The sequence below is a fragment of the Polistes fuscatus genome, unplaced genomic scaffold, assembly GCF_010416935.1.
Source record: "Polistes fuscatus isolate 324 unplaced genomic scaffold, CU_Pfus_HIC Scaffold14, whole genome shotgun sequence".
Lineage (NCBI taxonomy): Eukaryota > Metazoa > Arthropoda > Insecta > Hymenoptera > Vespidae > Polistes > Polistes fuscatus.
The window spans coordinates 4,695,658-4,713,295 of record NW_025113042.1 but is presented as its reverse complement, the minus strand read 5'-3'; the positions used below and the strand labels follow the sequence as shown (position 1 = coordinate 4,713,295).

The 17,638-nt window shown below is 39.4% G+C and overlaps 1 protein-coding gene across 5 annotated transcripts in view; it reads right to left on the bottom strand.

Moving 5' to 3' along the window:
- LOC122514201 (one cut domain family member 2-like) overlaps window positions 1-16,862 on the bottom strand; it is a 66,798-nt gene extending 49,936 nt beyond the window's left edge. For 3 of the 5 annotated variants that reach the window (XM_043630861.1, XM_043630863.1, XM_043630865.1), the window contains exons 1-2: window positions 13,190-16,862; window positions 3,712-3,819 (exon numbers count right to left, since the gene is read on the bottom strand). In XM_043630861.1, the coding sequence (XP_043486796.1) occupies window positions 3,712-3,819; window positions 13,190-15,290 (2,209 nt within the window). In that variant the 5' untranslated portion in view covers window positions 15,291-16,862. The remainder of the gene's footprint in view (window positions 1-3,711; window positions 3,820-13,189) is intronic. The other 2 variants (XM_043630862.1, XM_043630864.1) reach the window with 1 other exon arrangement.
- Window positions 16,863-17,638: the final 776 nt, after the last annotated feature.

The window sequence follows — 17,638 nt, the reverse complement described above, 5'->3', positions numbered from 1 at the left end:
TCGTTGTCTTTGTCTAATTAACTGTTTCATCGGTATCGAAAATTGAATAACAAGAACCACTCGCATGTTCTCCAATTGGTTTTCCACTTCCACGTTGCAAAGTTTTATTCGTCTGGGACATCGGACATCAAGGAAAACACGAAGACGCTTTAAAGACATTAACGACTTTCCAATGGATTTTAAAAGGCACCGAACCCCCGAACCCCCATTCCTCCCTTCCTCCCTTCCCCCTCTCCAATTCTTTTCGATAGGGGGTTCTTTTAACTAACCCTCCGAATCGAAGACTCTACCCTTTCTATCTTTTCTCTTTTTTCGTCTATGTCGACTAAAAAACTATTCTCAGCCCTTAGCGTCTTGGACTTCGATACTTTCACCCCCGAAAGAGGAACAAGACTTCATTATCGAAAAATTGATCTTATTAGGTGGAAAAACCTAACGAACTTTTGGGCGTAACTTTTTTATTTTCTATTTAGCCTTATGCCGTTTCCCACGTCTTTTCTTACACGTATTTCTTTTACTTGACTTGTATAACATTGCTGTAAGCATTAATAGGGAAAACTTGACATACGACGTATCGATCATCCGAATTTATTCATTTAACTATCATCTATTACATTATTTTCTAAGAATATACGGTAAAATAGGAAGAAAAAAAAATACTCCAAATATACATATTGAATTTTTCTAATTGAAATCCACGCAAGGAGAAGTTTCAGAACGCGAAAAGAAACGTATCATAGTATGGGGGCAACAAATAAATAGATGAATTCGCTTATTCGGAATACGTAGCCGCACTCTATCGACCAGTTTAATAGATTCGTTGGACGTTAAAGTACAGGGGGTGAATCTAGGAAAGAAGAATGAAAAAAGATGAACTCTACCCAACCCTAAGTCGAACGGGATCCGTTGAAACGGAGTTGTAGTACATACGTCGAAGTAGTATCAGGCTGAAGGTAATCTCGCTACTACTTCGGGGACTCATTGAAATCCCACGCTAAATTTCAATCTGACGTGTACAAAAGTCGTCCTCTACCCCCGTTACCCACACCCCCTTTCTAGTCTTGCTTTTTCCTGTCTAGGATCATGCGAGTCGCGTTCGTTACAAGCGAACGTTCGTCTCTTTTCGACTCAAGTAAAGTTTCTTCTTATATATACATGTATACATCTAACTATTCCTCCTTTCTACTCGTTCTAAAAGTCTTTTTAATACCACCTTTATTCGTCCTTCAAACACGCATATACCTTCCACCCAATGTCCATTTCCATTGGTTCCAAACTTGTGCAATATGGTATAGATAGTAACGCACATATACATACACACGAATATACGACTAGTATACACATCCCAAAGGTATATATACGTACCTGTCTGTTTGTGAATATGTGTATGTATGGGTGCGTATTTGTGTGTGGTGGAGCGTCATCTCAAGCTGTGCAACATCGAAGAGCACCTAATTAAAGTTTGGTCTCGCATACACAGGGACACAGTTATACACTCATACACACACGGAAAAGCTCCTTCCTTCTAGTCATCGAACGAAGGGATTGGAAATGGTGCCTTCGAGAAAGGAAGGAGAGTTGCTTCTCTCTCTCTTCCACGCCTTGCAACACACAACCTTCGATCTCGAGTCTAACTACGGAACTCGAGTGATTCTACGGTTACTACCGCGATGCGATGCTTTACTCGTCCTCTTGGTACGAATACTTTAGATTAGAATAATTAAATTAAGAAAATTCGAACGCGCGAAAGACAAAAGTGTTATTTTAATCCTTATTTGAATACGCTAAGATTTTACCTACGAAACAAATGACTTTTAATCGAGGCAAAAATTATATTCACAAAGAAACATTTATAAATCTTTTTCTTTTTTCCATTGCTTCATTTCAAATTAGAATAATTAAATAGAAGACAATTGAAGAAGAAGAAGAAGAAGAAGAAAAGAAGTATAATTTAGTTGTATTTTTTCTTTTTTATTTTGCCGTGTTTCTTCTCTTGTTAAGATTAAATTGGAATACGAAGAAATAACTCTCTACGTTGATTAGGTACGAAAAAATCATTTTTATTCGCGACTAACGTTGCTGCGAGAAAGAAAAAGTGACGGAAAGAGATAGAGAGAGAAATAGAGTGAAAAAGATAGAAGAAAAGGTGAATTGAAATTGGCGAGTTTACGGATCGATAAATCGCAACGTAGTAGATTGGATTTGCGCGTTGATAATTTTCTTCTGCATTCGACTAGCTAGCGGAAGATGCAGAGAACGGACGATGATAAATTAATCATAGAACTACGTGGAAAACTCTTGGGAATAATTCGAACAAGCGTGTAACGTTACTTTGCATTCGTTTCTCCGCGTTTTTTTGATATCTCGCAGAAAAATTTCTCACCCCTTTCGTTTTACTTTTCTTTACCTCGAATAAAGCGAATAATGTGTAAATAACGAGAAAGAAGAAGACAAAAACTCGTAAACTTTCGTCTTACTACCTTTTTTTATTTTCTTTCATTTTATTAAGTATTTTTTATGAGTTACTTCCATATCAAGAAACATAATTCGATTCTTTTCTTTAATCAAAAGAAAAAGAAATGGCGAGAAAATTAAATGAAAAAGATATGAAAGATGATTTTGTAATATTCGTATTCGCGACTTTTTTTTTTCCAATATCCTTTAAGAAAAATTCATTCAAAATTGAAGCAGTTCGATTCGAGTAAGAACAGAAAGGATTATTAAAAAATAATCAAATTTTCTACGGAAATATGTATTTGAAAAGCACAGAATTTTAAAGAGATAAAGAAAAAAAGTTTCCGATTAAATGGAATAAAAATCTCAATGTAAATTACGATAGCTTTTGATTAATTATGAACACGTTGTAAACTAATTAATCATACTTTGATAAATCGATCAAATATATGGGGTCAAATCAAAACGTATATGTGGAAAATCGATTTTTTATAACAGAAATTTTCGTAGCCTTTCGATAAGAAAGAAATATTTTATCAATAAAGAGTAGAAAAGAAATTTGCAAAAGAATTATTCTTGTAATCTCGTTTGCATAGAGAACGAGTTATGACAAACGTATCGTCTTAATGTCTCCTGTTAATTTGATCATTAGAAAGGATGTAGGACTACATATAATTACGATTATATGCATAGTTTTACAAAAGAAAAATGATGAAATAGAATCATCCGAGTCATCAATATTATATATAAGCTGAGACATTAATTTTTGATCGAGTTCTATCTGAATTATCATTCTTAAATGTGAGCAATTTTTGTCCTAGATAGAAAAACAGAGATTTTGAAAATATTTCATGTCGCGTTAATACACGATTGACACCATCGATCAAAATTAAGTTGTACATTAAGGTGATTGTTATTTTGCAACTGATAAGTGGCCCCCTCTTCCATTTCAATTGAAACAAAATTACACAAAAATTATCTTCAAATTTTCATTGAATGTCTTAACGTTATAATTAAATCTAAAATATATACCTTCAGGTATGCTTCGATATCGAGATAAATGATTAAAATTTGAAGATAATTTTATTTCGTTTGAATTTATTTCAGAATAAAAATGTAAAAAGAAAAATAATCGAGGATGCACTGAATGAAAATTGTTTGTAAAAGAGGCCAATAAAAATCACCCTATTGTACATAAATATATAAATTGTATCGAATAATTATATTTAATAATTATAATGATGAACTTCATATTACCATAGGAGTTGTGAAACTGTTGATGGTGAGGGTCGATGCCGCTTCCTGGGTGGTGGATATCCAGCATGGCTTCCGGTTCGCCCCCGCTTTCAGAGCAGTTGCTCAGAGCTAAAACCAAACCGATAGACACACACCTTGCGTTTAAACTTCACATCATTTTTCTTATCGTCGATCCTTAACGCGTGATCGATCACCCCGCTCTTTTCTTTTTGCTTTATAATTTCTTTCTCTCTCTCTCTCTCTCTCTATCTACCTTTTTCTTATTCTCTTTCTTTTTTTTTGTTTTTTGTTTTTATTCATCTCCCATTCTCTGTCCCTTTCTCACTCTTTCTCTCCTTCTCTTTCGCTCTCTCTCTCTCTCTCGTTTTCTTTTTCAAAACTTCTTCCATCTCTCTAACGGCTGGCAAATAAAAATTGATTTCATCGATTTTTCGAATACTTTCACTTTCGAACTAAACGAAGTCAAAATTTATTCGCAAGCGTGAGAAGAAGATTTTTTTATTATTTTCGTGTTTATTTTTTAAGGTATTTTTTTGTCGAGAGAGAGAATAGATGAAAAATTCATATCAGCTGATCATTCTTGTTTTGCTCTATTTCTTTCTCTTTGAATATCACCTTTTTCTATTTCGTTAAGATTGAACGCGAATACATTCATCGCGGGAAAGAAAAAGAAATGACAAAGCTGGGCCAAAAAGAAAGAATATATCAAGAAAGAAATCATAAAACATAAAGACACAGGGGTTTGTCGCACAATTTTTAATTAGTTTATAAACACTATTCGAAATTAAAGTTAATTGAATTGCTTTATCCGTGACAGCGTTTTCGTCGTTCGCATCATTTATTTCTCTCTCTCTCTCTCTCCCTTCCACTTCCTCTATTTCTTTCGATATTTATAATAAAATATTTTTTCTTTAGAAACGAATAAGAAAAAATAATTGGAGAAAAATTAATGTAAATGTTGTAACGTAAGAGAGAAAAAGAAAACGAAGACGCTGTCACAAGTCGAGTAAATTTTCAAATTTCGCGCTTATAAACATATCGTGATTGATTAAAAGTTTAAGTATAGGATAGGTAGGTGTTGATTGGTTCGTAGGAAAAATAGAAGAAAAATTCGAATCGAGTAAAATAGGGGAATCGGTATCATATATAACGAAACGAAAAAATATCAAATAGAATAAAATAATATAAAAAAGAAGAGAGGAAACGTTGGGGAAACGAAATAAATTCCAACAACGTTCAATCGCAGCGAAATAAATGAGATCGATATTCGCGTACAATGTTGTTTTTCGATCAATTTTATTTATAATATTTAATTATGTAGTTTACGAATTAAGTTATCCCGATTTGCGGCGTAGAGAAGAAGAAGAGGAAAAAAAAAGAAGAAGAAAGAACGAGTCTTTTATTGGTGCGTCTGTCTATCCGTTTGGTTGCTTCTCATCGTTCAAAGATATAAACTTATATATATATATTTTGTAATAATAGTTACGAGAGTAAATATTTAATTCTAAAACAACAAAAACTGACGAAATAAAAGGATTACGACAATAGTCATTTCTCCATTACTCGTTTCATCTTCTTAGCATGAATTATCTTCCATGTAGAGATCGTCATCAATGGTGATCATCTTCGAGGATGATGAAGATCCGAAAAAGAAGAGACGAACAAAAAAAATACACGCGCGAGTATCCTAAATTTAGAACTCTATCATATTCTGAAATTCATCCTCTGAAGCTCGAATCTAACTGATAACGAATGCGATAACGAATGGATTAACCAAGTCCTTTGTCGAAAAACCAAATAGGGAGAAGATGAAAACTAGAAATAGTTATTCTGACGATCCTATATATACAATGTGATACTAATTCATGATTAAGAAATAAACCATAAAAGAATATTTCGTGATCAATTCGTTCGTATAGTTCGATGATCGGAAGTCTTTGAATTTCTTACCTTTTTCTTTAGGGTTGTTTTACGAGTAACGGTCACGTTAAAGCACCGTTCTCTTCTCAACTATCTCTCTCTCTCCCTCTCTTTCTCATTTTTTCTCATTTTTCTACTACGAAGAATCGTCCTCCCCTTTTTCGTACCAGTCTGTACGTGTGCCGAAGAAAGACGTAGGTAACAATTACAGAATGACATGTACTACACACATACGCTTTCAAAAACAGCGTCGGCGAACTGGTTCCCAAGTGAGAACCCTTGTGTGTTGTGTTGTGTGTCTACGTAGGGGAAAGACAGCTCGAAAGAGATAGCGAAGGAAACGGAAGGGATGCAAGAAAACGAGTAGGAAAGAGATAGACAGCAAGAGAGAGAAAGACTTGCGTGTAATACGCGTTTTATGTATCTCACGTATAAATGTATATACAAAGGTGTAAAACATGTACGTATATATGTGCACGTGCTTATATGTACATAAGTTTACCACATGCACGATTACATCAAAAATGAGCTAACCAATGGGAATCGTTCTCTTCTAGGGTTTAGGATTTGTACATATATCTCAAAATTATGTTCAATCATTTTCGAAAATTTCTTTAAATATTGTGATCACAGGCATGGGGTTCAAACTCGTTTATCTCCGTTAGTGGTTTCCCTTTTAGTCGCCTCTTACGACAAGCAGGGATTACTGGGGGGGTATTCTTACCCGCCTCCCCCACGGGTTTTTTATTATTATTATTATAATATATTATATACTTTATATTAGAATAATATTGTTTTCATTTTATAAATATTTTCTTCTTCAATTATTCAATGCATTTTTTAATTCATGAAATTATTCGTTTTATTAGTTTGTTTTTTGTTATTAATCAATGCTTATTTCTCATTTTTATGAGAGCGAACATTGCTTGCATTTTTTGAAAATATTTCTTGTACATTATATATATACGAAAATATTATATAAAAACATTTAATCAATATATTATATTCTCTAAAACGTGCTCGCGAATTGAATAGATTTTTTTCGCAAGATATGCTACGCGTAAAATATTCATATACGCGAGATCCTGTATTCGTTAAAACAATTACCAACACGGAATCACAAAACGTATACTATGTATACATTGTTCATAGATATCTATACACAGGGTGTCCCAGTTTGTTTCCGCTAAATATTACCACCATATTCTACTATATATGAAAAAAAAAAAAAGGAACAAAAATTGTATACAAACATAGGTTCCTAAATGTTTAATTAAAAAGTTATAACAAAAGTATGAAATGATAACAAAAAAATATATGAAACGTATGATTATATGACATTTTTTTCTTATTTTACCGTACTGAAACCACCCCTGAAATTATGCTCACATATTTGGAAACACCTTGTATGCGTTCTACGTTTTCCAATACACTTATTAGAATGCACCTATCAAATATATGCATATTTTAAATCCATTAGTATTTTACACGTATATAGATATATACATTGATATATGTACACACATATAATACACTTGTTTTATATGGATATATTCATAAATACGAGTTATTCATTTCTCAAAGATTTCCAAGCAAATGTTCGCACGTATGGCCAAAAAATAATCCAACTTTTAATCTCTTGATACCCTTTTCATCGGATTTCGTGCAACAAATATCAAATGATACAAAAATTAAATAAAAATATAATAAAACCCAGCTCGAAAAGAAAAAAAGCGAACAAATCGTTAACGAAGTTTTGCTTTTTCTCTGATTCATTTTTTATTACCAAGAAGATTACGAGAAAGTTATGGTTAATGATGTTCAAACGAGCTATACTTGATACAATTATTGTTTCTACTACATCGTGTTCGCGATAATGTGCACAACAACGAGTAACGTTACCGGCTGAATAGAAAACGAAAGAAAGAGAGAGAGGAGAGAGAGAGAAAGGGTATTGCGTTTTATCACGAAGCATTCCATTCCAGTGTCACCTTTCCTTTATCAACGATCTAAAACGAAGTTTAATTTCACTCGTATAGCAATAAGGATACTCTATCCTAAAGGAGTTTCTTTGCAGTAACGATCGGAAACGTATTTAACACTCTGTGTGTTCCAAATAATTTCTTTTTATATTAAATATAAAGTAATCATTAATTTTTTTTAACTGTTCTTTCTACTAATTAATTAAATAATGTTTCTAATTATAGATAAAAATTAAGCATTAACTTCTAATGAAATCTTTTCCCTTCACTTCTCATTCTATATCTCTTTCCTATATTATTACTATTTTATTTCCTATTCTTCGTAAGTCGCAACATAAGCTCGTACATGGAATGAAAGAAAAAGACAAAATTCTTCGTAAAATGAAAATGGGAGCCAAGGTAGATAATTAATTGCAAAGCAAGAAGTGGACTATAACAATGAATGATATTTCCCAAGTACGTTCGAGAACATTTAGCTGTTACTTTCGATATCCTCGCAAAGGAACATTCCGATGAAACAGCTGTGATAGTAAAGGTGTTCATCGATATGACATCTGCTCCCTCGAATCCCCTTCGTCCTCGTGGATTCGAACCAAACTGTACCCACCATTTACCGTGCTTCGTTTTGACCTAAATTGCGTTTCCCTCCCTACGGTGTACGATTGTACCAAAATACACGCGTACGGATTCCCCATTCTCCTTCCCTTCTCTCTCTTACTCTCTCTTTTTTTCTCTTTCTTTCTTTCTCTTCTTCTATCGTGAACGGCCATTAGATGGAAAAAATTAAATCGTAAATTGAACATCGACTGCCATCAAAGGACTTTACTACGAACGATTGTAAAATTGAGAGAATTCAATTGTAAATTGAACATCGAACGAGTTCTTTGAAAAATATTCAAGAAAGGTTAAATATCGTTGATTACTTTTACGAATCAAAGTCATTTCGAAAAAATTGGTAATTTCAGAAAAATTAAGTTACAAGACTCGATCGAGCAATCCTTTAATATAAAATATAAATATTGACTTTATATATATATTCTATTTTTATAAAAAATAAATTAATTAGGAAGAAAGACAAAGGTTTATTTTTTAATATAATCCAAGTAAGTTTATTTAAATATTAAGAAAGGAATGTATACGAAGACGAAAACGTCGAGGACAATAACGACGATGAAGAACTTGAACGAGATATCCCCTTTCGCTACGAATGGTATCTACCGTTTGGACGAACACTCTGGCAACGCCATGAAATAAACACTGGTAACCATGGATTCTGTTTGTCTTCACGATACACAATGTAACTTCCCTTCACCGAACACGACTAAGTATTTCCTATTGTTTCGTGCACGTCTGAGTCCTTTAGCTTCCTCGAAATTTGTCACTTCTTCGAAAAATTTACTATTACATTTATTGATTTTTAAAGGAAAACAAGAAACAAGTGAAAATTTAATTAAGTCAGTATTTTTTAATCATTTCAAAACAACCTTACTCTTACTATAAATACTGACAAATAATTATTTATATCCAACAAAATATTCATCTTTACTGACTTATTATTTTTACCAAAAAATATTGACCTAAAACTTAAAAATTCTGATCAAATAAATAGCAGTGAAATTTTATTGGATTGGAAAACAAAAAAGAAAGGAGGAAAATGCAAAAAAACGATCATCATTTTTTCAATCCATTGGAAACTTTCGTTCCATTCTCCTGAAAATGGAAATCAACCTAGATGAAAAAAAAAATACAATAGAATAAAAGTAAAAAATTAAAAAGAAAAAGAAAAATTAAAAAATGAATAAAACGATGAGGGTAAAAAAATAAAAGAAGAAATACAAGCTAGCACTATGGGGACTTCTCGCTAGCCAAAGACACCCTTGAAGTGGGGTCCGTTGACAATTACTTAGAAACCTTCTGAATTCTTTGAACGTCTCTTCTTTTTTTCTTTTCTCTCTCTCTCTCTCTCTCTCTCTCTCTATGCATATGTTTCACTCATTCTTTCTTTCTCCATCTCTCTCTTCCACCGATCGCGACAGATGATGTGGGTAGCACGAGGGGTGCTGACGTCATCCCGAGTATAACCGTAAGCACTTACCATCTATCTCTTTCTCTCAAACTATTCTCTGCCTTCTTTTCACTCTTGTCCTCGACTCCTCGAAAAGCAGGTAAATTTTGTATACTAAAATCCGCCAGTATATATGTACGTATATATATATATATATATGCTTGCTTTCGTAAGTGGATCACCCTTTTTACTTCTAATCTTTCACGCGATACTTTCGATATAAAATAAAAAAAATAAAAAAATAAAAATAAAAAAAGAATAGGAAGGAAAAAGGAAAAGAAAAAAAAAAAGTCAATGTCCTAGAGAATATTCTACCATCTGATTTTCAATATCTGATATCCAATAACCAATATATTAAGTTTCTAAACAGGAAGCAATATATATATATAGAGAGAGAGAGAGAGAAAGAGAGAGAAAAGTTCGTCCGATAAGATTCCACCTTTCAAATTACATATTTATATCGCGTATTAATAATCCTTGTTATGCATGACGATAGTGTTACAAGCTTTTAAAAAATGAAATTTTTCCTGCCACGATCGATCGATTCTAAAACTACTCAGACGAGTTTCTACCTTGGAATTTGAATTACACGAACACACGAACAATTGGGCCAAGTTATGTTCAAAGCTACTAATTCTCAATGATCTGACATTGAGTTAATTTACTTTGAAGATTTTTATTTAAAAAAAAAATAGCATCTATTTCGGTATTTTATTTGTTAGCTTATCAAAATGTTTCTTAAGTGATTTATGTAATACTGAATTGTATAATTAATCGGTAATTTGAATAATATAAGAGTTATTCGATCATTTTTGTACGAAATGAAGTTACCTATAGAGTGATAAAGTAATTATTTGTCATTTTGATGGATAGTTGAGATTTCTGCATAACTTGGCCCAATTAATACGTAATTAAGTGTACATACTAATTAAAAAAAAAAAAAAAGGAAAAATTGTCGCATGGATGATCCTTATCGCGAGCCGAGTAAAGAAGCGATGGCGATCGAGTCTCGATTAACGACAAATAATCGAGAATCATCTTTTGCACGAGAGAGTTTCAAGGCGATCCTGAAAACACTTGAACGAATGCACCTCTTCGATCCGTTCCTTCGTTCACTCTCACGTACCCTATGACCCAGTTCGACGATCGATAATCAGCGTAAACGCAATTAAATGCGAGAACGATGTGGGTACGCGAACGATGGTCATTACTAGATGAATTTCACCAGGAACGAGAAACAGGTAACACAGAGGAAGGTAATTTACAAAAGTGCATCGTCAACGACGTCGATTGATCCGCTCGCATTCATCCCTTCCACCCCATCAAAACTCCATCTCCTATAAAAACTAATTATTCTCTTTATATACTACATGTATATAGATATGTGTGTGTGTGTGTTTGTATGTTTATACAATACTATACGTACATATACGTATATATATATATATGTAAATATATGTGATGAAAATATTTGTCGACGAATTTTACAAAACGTTTCTACCGCTTCGATAAAAAAATACTATTGAACGTTATCGAACACGAATCAATATTTTTGATAGGCCATTGAATGAATATAATTTTTTTTATCCTTTCTCTTTCTTTCTCTCTCTTTTTAGTTAGAACTAAACAAATGTATTATACACCGCGTGTTATAAGCCATATTCATAAAGAATCATAAATCCAAAATCTAATAAGCATAACGGTGTACGATTTTAAATGACACTCAATGTACGTGTATTTTATACGCGTATTCTTGCGTGAAACTGTGCTTTCTCTTTCTACTTCTCTTTCATCTATTATATATCTATCTTTTTTCTTCTGTACATACACACCCTCCGCTTTAAACGAAACAACGCGGAGAGACTTTGAAACGAACGAACGAGGAAACAATGGAAAATTCTAATCTCAAGGGCACTGGATCGAACCCTTCCTTCTCTTCTTCTTTTTCTTGTTCCTTTTCTTGTACTTTTTCTTCTACTTCTCTTTTGGCATTGTCTTGTTCAGGTCGACCCTTTACTACTGTCATCTTTTCTTCGATCCCCACGACTCATCCCACTCTTTATACGGCCCTTAGACAATTCTGTTCTATCTACGAAGGGCTCGAACTAGATGTAGAATAGTTACCACATGCCTCCTCACTCTCTCTCGCTCATTCGCTCTATTTCTCGTTTCCGACACGTTACCTTCGTATATACCTCACTCGTAGAGCAAATAAAAATACGGAAGGTCGAGGGTTAGAAGAAAAACGGACACGCAAAGCAAACGAATACGAGTATAGCATAGTTAGTTCTCTCTCTATAAAACCGATCCACCAGCTCGCGAATTGCAACCTCGAGAATCCGAATATAGTGTGATAAGAAGAACGCGTAAGAAAGAAGCAATAAAAAATAAAAATACAAAAGCAAGATGACGACGACGATGATGATGATGATGATGGCAAACCTGGAAGGAAGGAATACGAGTAAGACAAAATCGCGTCAAGTAGAATGTGTAACTGCGAGGAAGTAGGTACTGGTGTACTATATGCATATATACATATCCATAAGTAGCCAACAACACGAGAGCTCTTTCTCTTTGTCTCTTTCTCTCTATCTTGATGCATACGTCCTACCCAGAGTGAGTAGAGGAAGTCGCGCGCAGCAGATAAGGAGGACGGCTAGAGGACGGTCGTCAAGGTGCGCTTTGCACGAGGAAAAGAGGGGATGACGACAGCGTGGTGGCGGCATGGCCAACATGGCGTCCCTCAGGAAAGCCGTCGAGGTCGCGTTTGCGCGATTACGATAATACCGCGTGACCGCGATCAATAATCTCTACACGCTGTGTGTTGTGCCGGTGCAAAGGATGTTGAATTCGAAAAGTGTTATTTCGCGCGTCTATCTCTGAATGATATGGAAGGGAACGCCTCCTCTCCACGTGGATACCACGTGTGCGCTTCCGCCACGTCTCTCCGCGCATCCACGCGCCCCCTCCCCATCGAACCCCAAATACCCTCTGCACAACCGAATCCAACCTCGTACGAATTTCAAATTTTAACGTCAACAGTTTCGTCTACTTCCTTCATCGAAGTGGACACTCGGACACAAACAAAAGTCTAGTCTTCTTTCTCTTGGCACTAGAACAACTTTTGATTAGCACTAAGCGATGATAATTTTATGCAGTGGACGATGGATTATCGTAGACACGTTCAACCATTTCAATGATACGTTTATATTTTTGTTTTATCTTTTTCAAAGTCGTGAGATGAACCCTCGAACATGGAGCATAGGTTTCAATAGTTTGTTTAACGTTTAGACTCCTACGAAGGGCGAATTGTTGCATCGTGATTAATAGAAAGAAAAGAAAAGGAAAGGAAAGAAAATGGATATCGAGAAGTCGCGATAACGCGAATCGTTGCCCGCGTAATTTTACCGCGAGGTAGCCGCGATAAATAGAAGAAATCCGACGCGACGCTAAAAGAAGACAAGAGACAAGGTGGGACGATGAAGTCGGGATATTCCGGGTGAAGACTAACCTGCTAGCCGCAAGGCCGACATTCTTTGAAACTCCGGCTCCTGTAGCCACTTCCACATTCGTCGAAACGTTTCCCGGCCGCTTTTGAGTTTCGACCAGGGTTTTGGATTACGTAGAAGATCACTGAGCGTTCCCTGACTACGGCATAGTACCCTTTGGGCGAATATCGCCTGGGGTATGCTGTACCTCTTGAGCTCGGCGCTGATCCTCTGTGCCAATTCCTTCGTGTTGATCTCCTCGACCTCGCCAGCACCGTGGCCGGCCGAAGAGACCGTCTTCATGACGACCGACGTGTGTTGCACGTGCTGAGTGTGCGATATAGTCTGTTGCGCCGCTAACGATTGTTGCTGCTGCTGTTGCTGTTGCTGTTGCTGCTGCTGCTGCTGTTGTTGCTGCTGCTGCTGCTGTTGCTGTTGCTGTTGTTGCTGTTGTTGCTGCTGTTGTTGTTGCTGAAGCTGTGTTTGTATGGGCGGGGGCGAGGCCGCCGGCACAGAGTGCGCGGGCGGGGAATGATGCGAGGGCGCGAAAGTGGCGGTCGCCGAGACGGTCGGCGGCGAAGACGGGCTAAGAGCGGCGGGACTCTGTTGCAGCCTAGGTAGAAAAGCTTGATCGTAGTGCGGACTCGCGGACTTGTGCGGCGAATTAAGGGCGCTTTGGCTGTAAGCGCTCTGGGGCGAAAGAGGACTCGGCTGTAGGCCCGCACCGGGCGAGGGATAATTGTGCGGTGGCGACATTCCCATCGAAGGTATCTTGTCGTACGCGTATGGCGAGCCGCCCATACCGAGGCCGATGTTACCGAGGCCGTTGTTCTGCATAACTGCAAAGCTACCGGTTACCCCGCCGGTCGTGTGACCGTACACGAACTTGTCGCTCATCGTTGAAATCGGCGGCAACGGTTGCAACGGCGTAAGCGTCGCGTACGAGGAACCCGGGCTGAAGCCAGGCGGCGACATTCTTTCGGTAACCGACGTCAACGTTTGATAAGTCGGCTCCGGTTGCATCGCCCTGAAGTCCGTCGCGTCGATCATACTCGCGACCGAGACGCTTATCCCCGACGTCGGCGTTAGCTTGCCCGGACTGAGGAGCTCCGAGTCGTCGGCGTCGTCGCGCGAGTCCACGTCCACGTCCTGAGGTGGCACGATCACCGACAGGGACTCCCTCGCGCTGCTCTGTCTACCACCACCACCACCACCGGCACCACCACCACCGCCACCGCCGACGGCGCCGCCGCCACCACCTCCGACGCCGCCACCACCGCCGCCGCCGCCGCCGCCTCCGTCACCGCCACCACCGATGGCACCTCCACCGCTGCTGGTACTGCTGGTGCTACTCGTGCTGCTGCTGCTGCTGCTACCACCGCCGCCACCGCCGCCGGTACTACCACTACCGCCTCCACCGCCACCTCCACTACCACCAACAACGACGACACTACCACCACCGCCACTGCCACTACTACCGCCTCCACTGCCACTACCACCACCACTGTTGCCGCCACCACCACCACCACCACCACCACCAGCACCACCAACACCGGCACCACCAACACCGTTTCCGTTACCACCGCCTCCTCCGCTACCGATCGTGGGCCCTTCCTGAGACGACGAGAGATCTTCCGCGGCGACGAGATCTCGTTCTTCTTTAACGTCGAGCGCGCCAGCCCTGAGCAATTCGATCGGTATGCTCGCGCACGCGATGTCAGGACTTTGAGAGGCCGACGATGACATACCCTCGATACTACCACCTCCACCGTTGCTACCGCCGCTTCTACCACCTCCAATTTCGTTAACCTCGTGGTGTTGCTGATGGTGGTGGTGAGGATGGTGATGGTGATGTTGTTGTTGTTGTTGTTGTTGCTGTTGTTGGTGGAGATGGTGATGATGGTGCTGGTGATGATGATGGTGATGGTGTCTACCCCCACCAAGAACACTTCCCCTACCACCTTCTCCTCCTCCACCTCTTCCACCACCACCGCCACAATTTCCATTCGAGCCACCCCCACTGCCGCTGCGGCCATGCGTAGAGACCGCCGCCGGGGAATCGACCGAGTCCAGTAATTGCTCGCTATGCGATTGATGATCGGCTATGTCCCCTATACCTTCCATTTACGCACATCTAGTTCGGGTAGGCGCGCACTCGCTCGCTGTCGTGACTAAACACACCGCGTGCACCCAACGCAACCAGAATTTTTCGAATTCACCGCGTATTCTTTACTTTTATCACTTTCTCCCCTTTTTCTTCCCCTTCTTTTCCTACTCTTCTCCTTATCCTTGTCTTTCCCAATTACGTGTCCACGTACGCACGCACGCAGGAGGCACGCACGCACGCACGCACGCACGCACGAACGAACTAACCGTTGTTCTCGTATTACGTTAAACCCGAAACGTGCCTCGTCACCGATCTTCTCGTCGTCACTGATCAGCCGGACAAGTAACACCTTGGAAACCTTTCAAAGCTCCTGCTCGTGCCTGTAACACCTTAATGAATCTCGAAGACAACTCGAACGTTGCGCCACCGAAGAGAAGGTTGATTCTGTTAGACAATGAGGACGGCGCTGTCGATGTTCCTGCCGATAGAATTTCCGTCGACAATTCGCCACAACGGATCGGCATAGAGATCCGGTGATACCACAACAGCGGCATCCACCGTGCGCCCATGACAAACGCGGAACGAGTGAGAACGCGCGCGCACGTTTCGCCGGTCGAAAGAGAGTGTGAATACGCTACGCTCCCTAGCAGTAGTACCGACACCGGCTACGCTTATTTCAAACTCTTAAATATAATACGATCAAAAGACCGACGAGGAAAGAAAGAGAGAGCGAGATGCTTCCTTGCAGTTAATTCTCTCTCTTTTTCTCTCTTTAGCCTTTGAGACAGTACCGGTGAGAGTACTCGATGCCAACCGGTACCCTTGTTTAGGGCCCTTCCGCTCCGCCCCTTTCCTCCGGCAACACACACCACCACCACCACCACCACCACTACCACACCACTACCACCTGGTCTATTCTATACCAACTGTTCTCGAGTCTTGTGACGGCGTTACCCGCGCGTGCCGTGCTATTCCGTTCCGTTTCTCTTGGTCCAGGTGCGAGTCTATACACTCTGTCCTACTCTCTCTCTCTCTTTCCACCCCTCTCTTTCTCTTCACATACGGTCTCTCTCCATAAAGGAAAATCATAAACGGAGGAGAATCACCATCACCACCACCACAACCACCACCACCACTACTTCTCCCACCACCACCACCTTCCAAACGTCCTCCCTCCCGTACCTGCGCACTTTCCTAGAGGGGAATCGTCCCTTCTTCCACGCGTCCACGTCTGTCAACCCCTTCGACACGTATGGGATCCACGTGAAAACTACCCCTTCCGTCCAAACGTACACACCATTTTGTCGGGCGCGCGCACTCTACCAAATATCTATATATATTACGTATACAGATATATAATATATATAATAATTTATATATATATATAATCGACCGCGTTACACGAGAGATCGTTCGCTTTGGATAAGTCACTTCCGTCTGATGAAGAAGACACTACTGTGATACGTGCACGTGTGTGTATGTGACAGTTAAAAAATAAAAGATATTCTTTAGATGAACGATGACGCGAGTTCGTAAGAGATCCGTATTAACCCGAAGTAAGCCGTTTAGAGCAAAATCCAACGATCGTACGTGACAATGTTAGATTAAACATTAAAAACGAATTCATTTTTTTAATCGTACTAAAATATTTTCTTAGTTTGAATTATTTTAAACCTCTCATACACTGAGATTGAAATAAAAGCACCGAAAAAACGCGTGCGTCCCTGCAAAGTGTGACGTTTCCAATCAACCCCACCAGTCTTTTCTTTCTTTCTTTCTCTCTCTCTTTTTCTCTTTCTGTATCTGTCTCTTTCTCTGTCCCTGTCCAACTCATCCACTGCTATCACCACCTACCGCCACTACTATTACTACACACCACTACATCAATGACGATGCTACCGGGTAGGACGCTATTCTCGTTTCGTAGACACACGAACACCATCAACGCATAACACCAACGATTACAAGACACACAACGTCGTCGTGGTCGTCGTGGTCGTCGCCGTCGTCGTCGTCATCGTCATCGTCGTCGTCGTGGTCGTCGTCGTCGTCGTCATCGTCGTCGCCGTCGTCGTCGTCGTCGTCGCCGTCGTGGTCGTCGTCGTCGTCGTCGTCGTCATCGTCGTCGTCGTCGTCGTCGTCGTCGCCGCCGTAGACGCTGGCGTCGGTTATCGCGGCTGCCACCACCACTGACCGGCACCACTAGCGTCAGTCAGCTTTCTATCGATTTTCCGATACCTCGTGACCAACGTTGCTCGATGTGCCCGATACTTCGAGCATAAACATCGACTGGCGTCACCTGTCCTCTCTCTTTCTATCACTCTTCCTCATCGACCACGACTAATAACTGAAAATCAAACCATCG